At 40.0% G+C, this 14,715-nt stretch overlaps 1 protein-coding gene across 1 annotated transcript in view; it reads left to right on the top strand.

The window, feature by feature from the left end:
- The first annotated feature begins 619 nt into the window (after positions 1 to 619).
- Positions 620 to 14,715, top strand: part of LOC149022189 (formin-like protein 1) — a 34,033-nt gene continuing 19,937 nt past the window's right edge. Inside the window, exons 1-3 of the mRNA XM_089150360.1 lie at positions 620 to 2,631; positions 2,776 to 2,975; positions 14,012 to 14,256. Coding sequence (XP_089006486.1) covers positions 1,028 to 2,631; positions 2,776 to 2,975; positions 14,012 to 14,256 — 2,049 coding nt within the window. The 5' untranslated portion in view covers positions 620 to 1,027. The remainder of the gene's footprint in view (positions 2,632 to 2,775; positions 2,976 to 14,011; positions 14,257 to 14,715) is intronic.

A 14,715-nucleotide genomic window follows, 5' to 3' on the forward strand; every position in this document is an offset into this window, starting at 1 on the left:
TCCTAATCCGTTGCTTATTTGAATTCAAAATAACCAAACGAATCCTTAACCAAACTTAAACTAAATTTAAACTCCAACTGGATCGAAAGATAAATTGGACCCACATTTATTACCATTGCAAGTGTCGCATGATAGGTTAAATCTAATGGGTAATTAAAAGAAAATTTTTTTTTGGGTAAGACCAAGGAAAAAAATAAAGAAAGGAAAAACTTCAATGGAACCTATATAGCTTTGAAACAATACTATAAAGGTAATCTTTTGGAAGGAAAAAAGAAAAAACAAAAGATTTTCTTTTACCCCATTTTCAAACCTATCGAACTATGTGCACAAAAGGCGTAAAAAAAGACGCAGAATGCTGCTTTTTTCCAGCATACATGCACTACCAAGGCCGACAGGCAAAGGACAAAAAGTGACGTCATGCAATCCTTCTCTCTTACACAGTTACACTACTCACGTTCTAAACAGTCCAATATAGTATTGCAGCAGGCCCTACTTCCTTATAACACTGCAAATTAACAATGATTTTTCTATACCTTTAGTGAAATTAACAATGAAATCTGAGAAGAAGGAAATCATCTCCTTCTCACACCGGACGTTGAAGGGCCTACAGCATTTCTCTTATTCCAAGGTTTGGTTTTTGTCCAATCGCCCATTCATCTATCTATCTAACATTCTAGTCATCTTCCCCAATCTCTCTCCTCTCCTCGCGTCTCTCTCTTCCTGTGTATTTCTCTTATTTTTTCAAGGTTTCTTCTTCAGATGAGAACCACCCAGAACCTTTTTCACACAAACTTGTTCACTATTTCACTCATAGATTTTGCTTTTTCTTTCTAATAATTGAGATGATTGATTGGATCCGAATTTGAACATACTGTGTGGACTTCTTTGACACATTTTCTCTGTGGGACTGTGGAAATGGGAACTGAAGCTTTCTTCCTTTCTTGGACTTACAGTGGATATAGTCTTCATCCTCACTCATCTCCACCATTACTGCATTTGTTCACACTCCATTAATTTTGAACCCACAATGGCTTTCTCGTTCATTCCTCTCATCTTCCTCCTTTGCAACTTTCCCTTCTTGACCTCCAAACCCATTAATCCTCTCCACCATCGGCATCAGCACCACCGTCGGGTTCTCCACCAACCCTTCACCCCTCTTGACACCTTTCCTCCAACCGAACCTCCATCTTCGTCTCCCTCTCCTCCTCCGGGCCAACCCAAATTTCCCTTCTCTTCTTCTGGTTCCAACAACCAACCATTCTTCCCGATTTATGCTTCTCCACCTCCACCTCCCCCTCCCGTTCGCTCCTCCTTCCCTACATTCCCTGCTAACATCTCGTCTCTCATCTTACCCCAGTCCCCTCACCCCAAACCCGTCTCTCAAAGACTTTTAATACTCACTCTAATCCTCTCTCTCCTCAGTGTCTCCTCCATCGTCGCTTTCGCCATTCTCGTCTACCGCAGAAAACACTACAGCAGTAGTAGTGGCAGCAGTTATTCCCATGGCAAGACATCCAGATCCGACAGCATCCGCTTGTTTCCGGCGAATACAGCCCCTTCAGACGCCAATCATCGCGGGGCTCGTGGCATCTCTTCAACCAGCTCTGAGTTTCTTTATCTGGGTACTCTTGTAAACTCTCGTGGTATCGATGGTGATGGTGATGATGATGGCACCAGTCCTGGTGGTGGAGCGGCAGCCCCTCTAGAGCCGAAGCTAGGCTCCCCTGAGCTCCACCCGCTACCGCCACTGTCAAGGCAAAATTTCAGTCACAGTTTCGGGAACGCTAGAGAGGGTTCGTCGGAAAGTGAAGAAGAGGAGGAATTCTACTCGCCGAGAGGCTCTCTTCGTAGTAAAGAGAGCCCAGCTGTTACAGAATCGAGCTCAAGAAGAAGATTTGAAGCTGTGGTTGCAGAGAATTTCGAAAGCAGGAGCTCAAACTCGAGAACTCCCTCTTACCCTTCTTCGAATGTGGCATCTCGGAGTCCTTCTTCTTCTCCGCCAGTTAGTATCGCCAGCTCCAGAAGTTCAAAGTCGAAGTCGCCAGAATTTGTGACCAAGTTACGTCCTCCTCCACTGCCACCACGGAAAGCTTCTGAGGACAGGAGTTCACCTGGAAGAAATTCTCTGCAGAAGAACACGGAGTCTCCTGAAAGAAGTTCGTTCGAGGTGAACCCACATTCTCCGGCAAAAAGCACAATGGACATGAATGCACTGTCGCCGGCCAGGTTTTCTGACTTTTCTCAGCAAAACCCACAATCTCCAGAGCGGAACTTCGATACTGATCAGCAAAATCCGCAATCTTCAACAAAAATAGGCAATATTTCTGGGCAGCCCATGTCTGTGCCACTGCCACCTCCCCTGCCTCCACATGGATTCTGCGAAGCCCTTATTCGTCCTCAGCCATTCCGGGAACCCGTTAGTTTGCCTCCAGAGTTTATGGTTCCTTCCAAAGTTGTAGGGTTCCAGATGCCTACGGCACTTCCTCCAGCAGAATTGAAACAGAATTCAGATTCTGTGGAAAGAAATGAGGAAACTCCGAAACCAAAGTTGAAGCCTTTGCATTGGGACAAGGTCCGAGCAAGTTCTGATCGTGCCATGGTGTGGGATCAGATGAAATCAAGCTCCTTTCAGTAAGATCTTGAACACTTCCTATATGTTCATCAATTTTGTTCATAGATAATTGGGATAGATTATAATATTTTTCGTCTTGTTCCTGGTTCTTTTTCCCTCCCTTCTTTTGGGTATAAGTTTGTAGCCTTTGGATTTGGTTGCAGATTGAATGAGGAGATGATTGAGACACTATTTGTTGTGAATGCCTCGAACTTGACTCCAAAGGATTTTACTAGGCAAACGATTTCTCCCTCACTGAACCAAGAGAACAGGGTGCTTGATCCAAAGAAGTCTCAGAATATTGCAATCTTGCTGAGGGCACTCAATGTGACTATAGAAGAAGTATGTGAAGCCCTTTGGGAAGGTAATAGTTTTTCAGTAAGGAACACCCCAAGGGGGTTTCATGATGTTTCTGTCACATGGTATTGGGTTGCAAATTCATCCGGTATTTTTGAATGTTTCGGATTTGAAATCAAATGTTCTTGATTTAAAGCTATGTTCTTCCAAATTTTTATTAGCTATTTCGTCTGTAGGGTTTAAGCATTTTTTGGCCCTTTATAGGTTGAAAATGTGGCTCTAAACTGGGTAGAATGTTTTTTTTTTTGGGGGCGGGGGGGGGGGGGGGTAAGTAAACAAGCTTCATTAAACAAAGAAAACTCCAGTGAACTGGTGGGGGGGGATATTAAAGAGTGTATGGCCCCATTTAACTGTATCTTTCATGCCTAGTGTCTCTTCCTGGTAATTATGACCGTGTTTGGGAATGGTACAGTTTGTCTCTATTGTGTAAACTTACAGAGAAGAATGTATCTGATGCATACATGGGTTACATTATGTATTTGATGTGTGGAAGAAATCATTAATCATACAGGCTTATTTGTCAGTGTTTTATTGCTCAAGGGCATTTCAGTAATTTTGCAAAGGTATGATGGGTGATGTATATAAATGGAACCTTATATGCTTGGATATGTTTTGACATGTTTTAGCATGCTTTGGTTTGGTATGTTGCATGACATAGTGGATGTGTACATGCATGTGGGGGAATGTATAGGTGATGCTATATGGGTAATTGGGTGCATGATGAATGATGCTTGATATATTGGTGTGGTCTTGGTGTGTATGTTTGTGAATGATGGCTTGTTGATGGGCATATACATTATGTGACTTGAGATTAATGCATGGTGGCATGATAGTTTATGGATTATGGTTAAAATATTATAGCATATGGATGATGGTTCATAAGATGCATGAAAGGTAGCAATTTTGTGGGGCCATATACTGAGATGATGATGTATGTGTGTTGACATGCTACCACTTGAATTGACAAGGCAGCAGGTGTTTAAGTTGCACACATGATTGTAGCAACCATAGTAGTCATGGTGCTAAAGAGATCCAAGGCATTTTTGGGCAGTTGAAGCACTTGGGCGGTAAGGTGCCCGCCATGGCAGTTTTAAGGCAGTTATGACAAAGCGTACATCCCCCGTCCTCCATCTTTTCTAACATAAATACATCAGAATTGGGGGATTGGCTTTTTATCCCTTTTGGGGTCCTTTTTAACTGATTTTATTGCCTTCAAATAGAGGATATTTTCTTATCTATGAATAATATCTTAAGTAAAAGCATAGTTTAAATAATATTTGGCATAAGTAAGTGCCACAACCTGGTCCAATACCAAATAAACTAGTGCAACCCTATGATAAGGCAATAGCTGCCTGGGCTCCTATAAATCGGCCTGGACACCTAAGCAGTACCTTGGTGATGCGTTGACAACTATGGACAACACATGGCATTTGGTCCAATTTGTGAGTGTACTTGATGTAGGTCCCACACCCACCCAGGAAGGTCCACAAGGCCCGAAAGACGGTGTAGGATTGCTGCCCAACAGCATAGGAGCAAGATTCTACAGCAGGGGTATTTTGGTAATTTTGGCCAGTCCTCGAGGCCAACGGAGGTTTAGTTATATTCAGGAGGTTGTTTGAAGTTTAATTCTGTTTTTACTTGGTTATTTGGTTCAGCATGGGATGGGATAAATAGAAGTTCAACTTAAGTCCTAGTTAAGTTCTGTTTTTAAGGTCAAGTCCTAGTAGGAGTCAGTACTAAAGGCTATAAATAGACTCCGTGCTTGTAAAAAGACAGTTTTTAATGAATACAATTGTTGAAGAGAGAGTTATTAAAGCAAGAGATCAGGGATTGAGTAGGGTATTAGGGTTTTCAAGTGCAGGGAATTCCTGTGGCAGATTGTTTATTTGCATTCTTTTCAGTCAATCAGCATCCACAAGCCCCTTAAATTGGTAAGCCATCATCCCCTAGGCTTCTCTCTTCTCTTCCCTCCATCTCAGCTAGTCAAAATCCCCTCCCAACCATTTCCCTTCTATTCCTCAAAATCGTAAATTCCATAACTTCCAATCCCCACCACAGAATTCCCTTCCCTTTTAGTGTCACCAGCCCCTCATCCCCCTAGCACTTGACTCCAAGTTGCAGCCCTAACCACCACCATGAAACTGTAAATTTCCAAAACCTAGCACCTCTGAAACTTGAATATGAAACCAAGATCAGCAAGGTTCAGATTTGTGTTTCAACAACCCTAAGCCCATAAACCCTAACCAAACCTGTTACAAACCCCCTACAAACCCTAAAACCCTTAAACAGTTCACAATCCCCTAGCAGCAAGTTTCTATACCCTAATTTGCCTGCTATTCATTAAGGATCTGGGTTTATTGGCTCTCATCCCAGTGAGGCTGCATTAGTAGTTCTAACTGGGGCCATGACAGATCAATCTGCATTTCTGGGTGTGCGAAAGGGCAGGTGAATGGACTAGGTCGTTTGTGCTAGGTAGGATGTGGGTAGTTGCCTCTATGCGCTGGCCCAGCCAAGCATGTTGGTTGAATGAGGCTTTTGACTTTAGGAGTGATCCACATGTAAAAATTTTACTGAAGTCAAACTTAACAAGCTTTCAGGAACGTCTAAGTTGACTCCCACTGAAGATTCAAAATAATTGGTTCCACGGTTTTTCAAACTGTTGGATTTTGTCATATGCTAATCTAGTGACACATGCATGGCCAGGTGGCCAAGATGCTCATGTGCATTCTGTTTGTGAAATTAAAAGTAACCGCAAGCACTCTACCGTGTAGCTAATGGGTCGATTTCAAGGAGATATGCCACTTTAGAATTAACTTCTTAATGATTCAAATTTGTTAATTACTTAATTAAACTGAACAAACGGTCTTAATCCATACATCTAATGCGACCGAATTGAGATGAAAAATAAAGCAAACATAACCAACGCATAATTAATAAAGGCAGAAAAAAATGCGATAATAAATAAATAAAAATAAAAGGGAAGTGATCCGAGTGTCAGCTCTGGATCTAGGGAAGGGGAGTATAATTATAATGACTTTGACCGTGGACCCTATGTCGTAGCTTACAGTCCACCGATCAGGGGAACAGATATTAGAGAAAAAGAAATTGCAGAAAAGGAATAAATAAATGCTGAAAGTAAATTGCAGAAAATAAATAACAGAGTAATAAAAGGAAAGGGAAACCTTAACCAAAGAGAGGCACGACTGTAGGTATCTCTGATCAAGGACCCAGGGGAAGGGAGAACAATAAATAAATGCTGAAAGTAAATTGCAGAAAGTAAATAACAGAGTAATAAAAGGAAAGGGAAACCTTAACCAAAGAGAGGCATGACTGTAGGCATCTTGATCAAGGACCTAGGGGAAGGGAGAACAATAAATAAATGCTAAAAGTAAATTGCAGAAAGTAAATAACAGAGTAATAAAAGGAAAGGGAAACCTTAACCAAAGAGAGGCACGACTGTAGGCATCTCTGATCAAGGACTTAGGGGAAGGGAGAACAATAAATAAATGCTGAAAGTAAATCCTAAATTAAGAATATTGAGGGATAGATAGAAGCGGGAATGGAGGGGGGAGAGAAGATTATTGAAGAATGTTACTTACTTGTGAATTAAACAAACGATTCGAATCTCATCCAACCCTAACAACCAGATCTAGATCTAGAATGATCTAGATCTGCAATTGCTAGACCTAGAGAAAAACGAATCTTGAAACTTAAAACTTGAACTTGAATTGCATTACATAGAAAAATTAAACCTAAACATTCAATCTAGAAATTTAAATCTCACAAACGCAAGCAAAGAAAACTAGAGAAAGCCTAAATAAACTGAAGAGAGAAGAAAGAGTGCTGCTACTAAGCTCTAAAAAACGTTCTCCCTTGATGGAGTATGCTCTCATTTTATAAAGTTTACATGGGATATAAATCTTGACAGAATTTGAATCGAACCTATCAAACTCAGGGTTCCTATCTGACTCAACCAATTAGGGTTTTGACGTACTAATTGGACTGACTTAGAGAGATCAAATGCACAATTCCACTGTTGGATTTGAGGATCAAGAAGTCGTGAAGCTCTCCTCCAAAAATCAGCTTGATCGAACACCGGATGACTGTTCGATGAAGGGCTTGATCGAAATTGAACAGAAACATTCAAAAACGGGATTTTTCCTTCTTCCGTATCTGAATATAATTCTTTTTCCTCTTTTTCTTTCTTTAATCAAATCACAAGGACTCTTTTCTCCATTTGGACTCTCTCAATAATATCTCTGAAGATTTGATTAATAATTTATAATCTCTGTCGTAGATCAAATTTGCCTTCTTTATCTCTTAAATCTTTCGGAGTTGGCCCATAATCACATCTCTAGCCCATCATGCTCCAGATCAGGCCCATTTTCGCATTTGAGCATAATTCATACCCAATACTCCAAATATTTGCTTAAATATTGAAAAGTCCTAAAATCTGCAAAAACAACATAAAACCCAAGGTAGCTCCACTTTGAGTGTGTAAAATGCATGTTTTATGTCCTATGATTTCACTCATAAATGTGCTCATCACATTCCCTGTTTGGTTTCATATGTTATGCCTGAAGAGGCTGTGCTCTCATCAGACAAAGTGCAGACTAGCATTGCCGGAAAATTTTGTTGGAGCATGGTTGGTTGTGCAAGATCTCATTAATGTGCTGTGCAACATTATATTAATAATTGAGTCTCCATCTCACAATATTTAAGTATGATGGTGTATGGTGCATGCTATCTTAGATACCCCCCCTTGTTTTGCAGCCGTCATTCATGCTGACGGAATTAGTCAAGATTATACAGCCCTTTTTCCAAGCAGCAGAATCTAACAAATACTGACTGACTCACATCAAAGCTGATTGCAGTAGTGAGTAAAGTTATTAATGTAGTGCCTATGCTAATTCTATGTCATGATTTTTAGCATAATACCTAAAATGCCCCTGAAACTTTGTTTGGAAATAACTTTAGTTTAACATATTCCATTTTTGCCTATTCAAGTTGTAGATTCTTGAAAAAAAAAAAAAAAAAAAAAGAAAAAGAAAAGAGGAATTCATTGGGAGTTAAGTGTGGGAGCTTTGTGAGGGAAACTATGAATTTTGGTGGTCTTTGATTTTCGCATTGGATTTAAACATTTGTATGGGTTGTTGGTTGGGTGCTCCAGGTGTGTGCCAAATTGTTTACTAATATTCTGGTGCTAGTGTAAGGGGCATTGTTGCTTTACACTTACACAATGTTGGGTCACTGTCAAAAGATGGAACAGGTGTGGTTGAACTGTTGGAGCAACCAAGCTGTATTGAATTGGAGTGTTTTGGGCAAAATACAGAATCTACCCTGTGAGTGTAGGCACATTACTGAATCCTGTAAATTGAGGTTTTTATTCTGTCGTTGTGCAGAGGAGTATACCCTGACTTCAGGGACAGTATGCATCCCTTGGAAGGCAGAACCTTTCTTCATGAAGGCTGGGGTGCATACAATCTGTAGCCAGCAAATTTGGAATGGCTCCAGCAGAGCCAGCAGAGGTACTAACATGTGATTGCATTACAGTTGGTATAATGCATTGAATACAAGTACAGAATTGGTAAGCAACAGTTGGTGACAGTTCAGAGTGGGGTTGAGTTCGCAACCAATGTGAAGAAACTTTTTATACAACACTGCTTCACATCCCAACCCCCTTAGCGTCCATCTGGGAACATCAAGTTGAGTATTTGGGTGGAGTTTTATAGCTCAAAACAAGTTAGAGTTATTTGAGAATGATACAGAAGCATTTGCACTCTCCCCAACCCCCTTACGTGTGCACATGCGTGCGCACACGCGGATCTACACAAACATACACTGACACATTGACAAATACAAAACACAGTTTGTTTTTTTAGTATTGGCAAAGGTAGGCTCAAAGTTTGACACTTGGCATGCTTCCATTAAATGGTGCTGAGTACTCTAAGCTCTTCTTGAATATGCCTTAGCATGCATTCCTGCTGATCCATTGAAACAATTCTGTATACATGCTATCGAGGTGTTCATATGTGTTGCGAACCAGGGGTATTTTTTTCTTTTAAGTAGATATCTGGTTTTTTTCTTCCTGTAATTGTTTTATCTTTTATGTCTCTAACTGTAATTTGTGGTAAGTTTGGTAGTTAGGAGTAATATTCTAACTCATTGTGAGATCTCGGCCATGATCTTGAGATGAGGTATCATGCGAGACCAGAAAAATACAACACTTGTACAAGATCTCGGTTCAACCCAGTCTTTATAAATACCCTATCTCCATCAAGACGAATTGAGATGTCTTGATCTCGACCTGTGTTAATGCTCCTTCGCACTTGACTGGTTTTGGTGTTTTGACCAAATTTTTTGTTGGAAAGTTGGTTGGATCTCTAACAAGGTTGCATCAACAAGCTGTGTAGCTCATCTACAACAAAGATCTAGTGATGTTGATGCCAATCTTGAAACAATGTGAGTATTTTTGTCACATCCACCCAGCCGGTACCCTATCCACAACCCCGAAGATCCAGTATTCGAGGAAATCATCCTCCCACATTTACAATAATATAATCGAGAACAATATTAAATCAAAGTTAACTATATTAATCAAAAGATCAAGATAAGGTTCAAGAATACAATTAGAGTGCGAAAAATGATACCAATAGAATAAATCAAAATGTAGAGTGTAGCGGAAATTTACTCTACAGTAGCAGTGGAAAAGTAGATCAAAAAGAAAGATTACAACCGGTTCCCAAAATGAAAGGGAAACAAAACTATACTAAGGTCTCATCAAATCTATAAAGATCAAAAAGAGAATGAGACGATGTCCCATTGCTGGCATTCAAGTGCACGAGTCGAACTAATCCTGATAAGCATCAGTCTCATACTGGTAATCTTCACCGACGTAGTCACCGTAGCTAGTACCTTGAGTACCATATGAGTCATCAACTTGGTCTTCATAGTATTGACCATCATAATCATCAGTTTTTGCAGATAAGTCTAACAAAAGATGTTGCAAAAAAAAGATTGAGTTCAAAAAAACTTAGCAAGGCAGATCATTCCATAATAACATAATAACACATGATAACAATTCATACAAAAGGCAATATGATATGAAACAAATAATGCAGATATGCTTCTAACTCTATGTATGCTGGTCTCTATTGGCAGACATGTTTTAAGTCATAGCACCATACTCCTCTGGGTAGGTCCAAAATCACTCTCCTTCAACCATCTCGGTATCTTGGGTTCTCCGGTTGGCAATGGGTCCTGAAACCTTCTCGGACAACCTTGACTGGGGTTTAGGTCAACACTCTCTCACGCCTTTGTTTGGTCTGAGTACTGGCGCATGTCAGGGTTAAGCCTAGCCAAATGCAAGTCTTTAACTTAGTTATATCAACTTAGAGCTAGATACTTCCATTCCTCCCCTCTTAGGATCCTTTCCGGTATCTTTCTCCCTAGAGTTAGCGTATCCTATGGCTACAACCAACTCGGACTACAGACTCATCAACCCTATTGGTCAGCTACATCAAGTTAACAGGAAGTTCCCATATCTTTTCACGGATCATTTCACTGGTCTTGATGTCCAAGAGCCCATGTTCCACTTCTGCAACTGTACCAATGAATGACCCCCACAATGTGATCTATGTCCTCTCACGGATATAACTCACCGGTCTTGAGTGCCCACAAATCCCCATTGCTACCACGGGTGCTCGGTCTCAATTCCCTTCTGATCAGGTCTGATATAATAGGGACATCCTAGTCAAACTCTTTTAGACATGCCCTAGGTATGTCAACCAGTAATCAGGGAAAGTGCCAAGGGGCACCATAGGAAAATGTCCCATACCACCTCCACTGGTGTCCAAAGGCAGAAACGCCAAAAGGGCATTCCCCAATCCCCAATCACAACCTAGGCAATCGCATTCCTAAATTAGTCATTCACAATTACAACTGATAAAACAAAACATAAGCGAGTAATCATTCATACAAGACTGAAATAATAATTGAATCATATAAACAAGTACTACTGTAGTTGAGAAACTACAGCAGCAATACAATTATAATAAAGCTACTAAAATAATAGGATGATCAAGTAATCTAATTAATTATAAGTAAACATGTATGTTAAGTTATTAGGGATCAACTGTCTTTACCTTAAAATAAACTTCGAAGAACTCCGGAGAATAATGAGGAGAGGTCCAAGACTAGCAAATAAACCCTAAACAAGCATATAACAATCATTAGGAATAAGCCCTAAAAGATTAGAAGTCAAACGGATCAAATCGGACGAAGAAACAAGCTGCTGTCACTGTTGGCAGCTTGGTTGGTCGATTGGGTCAGTAGTCCAACTAGTAGACCAATGGGGGTAGAAAACCCTAATTTGGTCATAACTTCTTCGTTTGAAGTCCGATTGCTCCGAAATTCGAAGGGGAGTTTCCCAACAGCATACTAAGATTATTTATGAAGGTCTAAGCATCAAAACATGGTCAAAAGTAGAATCCTAATTGAACCATAGGATTAAGGTTTCATTGCATATAATCCATGGCTCTCATGGAAAGATTAGGGAGAATAAAGATTCACCCTAGGTCCAGGAAATAGAAGTTTATAATCAAGAAAGGTGTTGGGAAGGGTATAGCAATGAGAGAAAACAAGGTTTCAAATAAAATCAAAGGAAACAAATTCTAATCATAACAATTGGGGTTTTACCAACTAGAATCTGTGTATCCCACGAAAAGACTAGAGAGAGGAAAGATTCACCTTAGGTAAAGAGAAGTAGAAATTTATAATCAAGAAAAGTGTTGGGGAGGATCCAATGAATTAAAAGAGAATTAGGGTTCCCAATTTGGATACTCTCTCATGAGGGTTACCCAAGAGTTTCCTCCCAAAATCAACCAATAAAGATTAGGGAGAATAAAGATTCACCCTAGGTCAAGAAAAATAGAAATTTATAATCAAGAAAAGTGTTGGGGAGGATCCAATGAATTAAATAAAACTAGGGTTCACAATTTGGATACTCTCTCATGAGGGTTACCCAATTTGGATATTCTCTTATGAGGGTTACCCAAGGGTTTCCTCCCAAAATCAACCAATAAAGATTAAGGAGAATTAAGATTCTCCCTAGGTCATGAGAAGTAGAAATTTATAACCAAGAAAGGTGTTGGGGAGGATCCAACGAATTAAATGAAACTAGGGTTCACAATTTGGATACTCTCTCATGAGGGTTACCCAATTTGGATATTCTCTTCTGAGGGTTACCCAAGGGTTTCCTCCCAAAATCAACCACCAGCCGATCCTAAGGTAGAAAGAAAAATAGGGATCAACCCAACAATCATGGGGATAGAAGGAAAGATTGTAACACTGATGTGAGACCTTTCCCACAATCACCAAGATAGGTAAAAAAATAATGAGGGAGTGATCAAGATCTCAGGTAAAATCAATTTCAAGAAACATTGCCATATGGCTTCAAGAACTTCAAGAACATAGAGTGAATTGGGGGATTCACTCTAAGGCTAAGAGAATCCAGAGGAGAGGCCATTACAGTAGTATAATACCTTCCTCATAATCAAGTAATCAAAAGAATAGAAGAGAGAATAAATCAAAGAAGAAACAATTTGATTATTAACCTTTGTAGAAGAAGATTCGACGGAGAAACTCTAACGGATGCTTGGGGATCTTCCTTGGCTTCGAAGAGGAGGTTCTAAGGCCCTTCTCACGTTCTCCAGAGGCTTAGGAACATAATGTGGCTGATCACCACGGAATTCCAATAAATAGAGCTTCAAAACCCCAAAAAGTTTTACCAAACTGCCCCTGGCTGGGCAGCTTGCCCAAAAATAGGGATTTGTAGCTCCAAACCTCAAGATTTTTGATGGGGCTTCTCCCAACTCAACAAGCAACTTACCTAGCATAGAGGGACCTTCCAAAACATGTCCAACTAGGCCTCAAGTCCATCAACCAAGCTCTTCAACATCAAGATGCAGTTCAACTCCAAAACAGATAAGGTTTCCAAAAGGGAACACCATCATCAATATCCATGGGTTTCGGGTCAAACACCATGTCTTCTACTGAGATGGCCCACAAAGTCTTATTCCTTCACTTCGGGTCTTCGGATCTACACTAAGGGTGAGGTCTGACTTGACTTGACTTCCTAGGACCTTCCAAAGATAACAACACTGTACTTAAGGTCCAACTTCAAGGTCAAACATCAATCAGCTCTTCTCCATCCCTAAACAAATAGGGTGTCTAGGTTAGGGTTTGGGCTGGATTTCACAATTCTTCCTAAACTCCATTTTTCAAAAACTATGTTCTATACTGGTGAAGGTGGTGCTGGTGCTAGTTGAGTAGAAGTTGGAGGAGTTGCTAAGAGATTGGTTTTTACTTTTGTACTCTCGCAATGTAACTTATAAGTACACTTGTGTTGTATTGTGAAATAGTGGACAATTGGACAAGTTTGATGCATTATTGACACTAAACATTTATGTTTTCATTATATCAAGTAATTGTTGCGTAGACATGTTTCGTAAGTCTGTATATTATCTCCTCAATGTATTGGTTTCAAAGTAAGGGTCGAGGTGAGAACTCGTATATTCACTTGTTTTTCAAATCCAAGGCCAACATTGTGTCTAGAAGGCCTAAAATAGGCTAAATACCAAATTTGTTCCCAAACTAAGCCCTAATACCCATTGGGATGGGCCCTTGAGTTGGGACAAGTTGACTTGGGATTGTTACTAGATCTCGGTTGGTTATTTGAGGATCCAAGATCTCAAACCATGTAGAACTTTTGTCAGTAGATTTTCTAATTAAGGGAACTAATAAAAAAGGAAGCTGTCTGGGATAGGACTCATCAAGTCTATCAGAGGTTGCTCTATCAAGAACTTGCAGCATCTTTCTCCTCACTTACTCTCTCGTTTCCTTTGGTTGGTCAATCGATCTTAATTTGCTACACCATGCTTTGATGGGGTCTTCTGCCAAATAAATCCAAAATCACCTTTATTACATATCCTAGAAATTTGGCATGATTTTAACACTGGATTTCATTTTTTTTTCCTCCCACAGGTAATGCAGATACCCTGGGGACAGAACTTCTTGAAAGCCTATTGAGGATGGCTCCAACTAAAGAGGAAGAACATAGACTGAAAGAATACAAAGATGATTCACCATACAAGCTTGGTCCTGCTGAAAAATTTCTCAAGTCAGTGCTTGATATTCCTTTTGCATTCAAGAGAGTTGATGCCATACTTTATATAGCCAATTTTGACTCTGAAGTTGAGCACTTAAAGAAGTCATTTGACATTCTGAAGGTAAAACAAATCCTTGCTTCATTTTGCAATTGGTTATTTTGTTCCTGCTTTCAATTGTGCTTCTGAAAAGATGTATTCAGAATGCCTTTAATTTATATTTCAACATCCTCCCCTCCCACACACAACCCCACACACCCCCCCCCCCCCCCCCCCCAAAAAAAAAAAAAAAAAAAAAAAAAAAAAAGAGAGAGAGAGAGAGAGAGAGAGAGAGAGAGAAAAAGAAATGAACAAAAGAAATCCTAAAAAGAAAATTTATTGGGGATTAAATCACCAAGTCTGCTGTGCCTGGATTCGATGTGAATTCACTGCAAGGCATGTCTTTCCTTTCTACCCCTGTCAGCTTGTTTGAGTCATACGAGTTGCAAGTGATTTCCTAGCTAATGTCCGATGGTGACATGAGTACTCTGCATTGATGTTATTGTGTAATGACTACCAGTACCAGCCATTTTCTTGGTTTTT

This window comes from Hakea prostrata, chromosome 3, assembly GCF_041222555.1.
Source record: "Hakea prostrata isolate BN-2017 chromosome 3, UWA_Hpros_2, whole genome shotgun sequence".
Classification (NCBI taxonomy): domain Eukaryota; kingdom Viridiplantae; phylum Streptophyta; class Magnoliopsida; order Proteales; family Proteaceae; genus Hakea; species Hakea prostrata.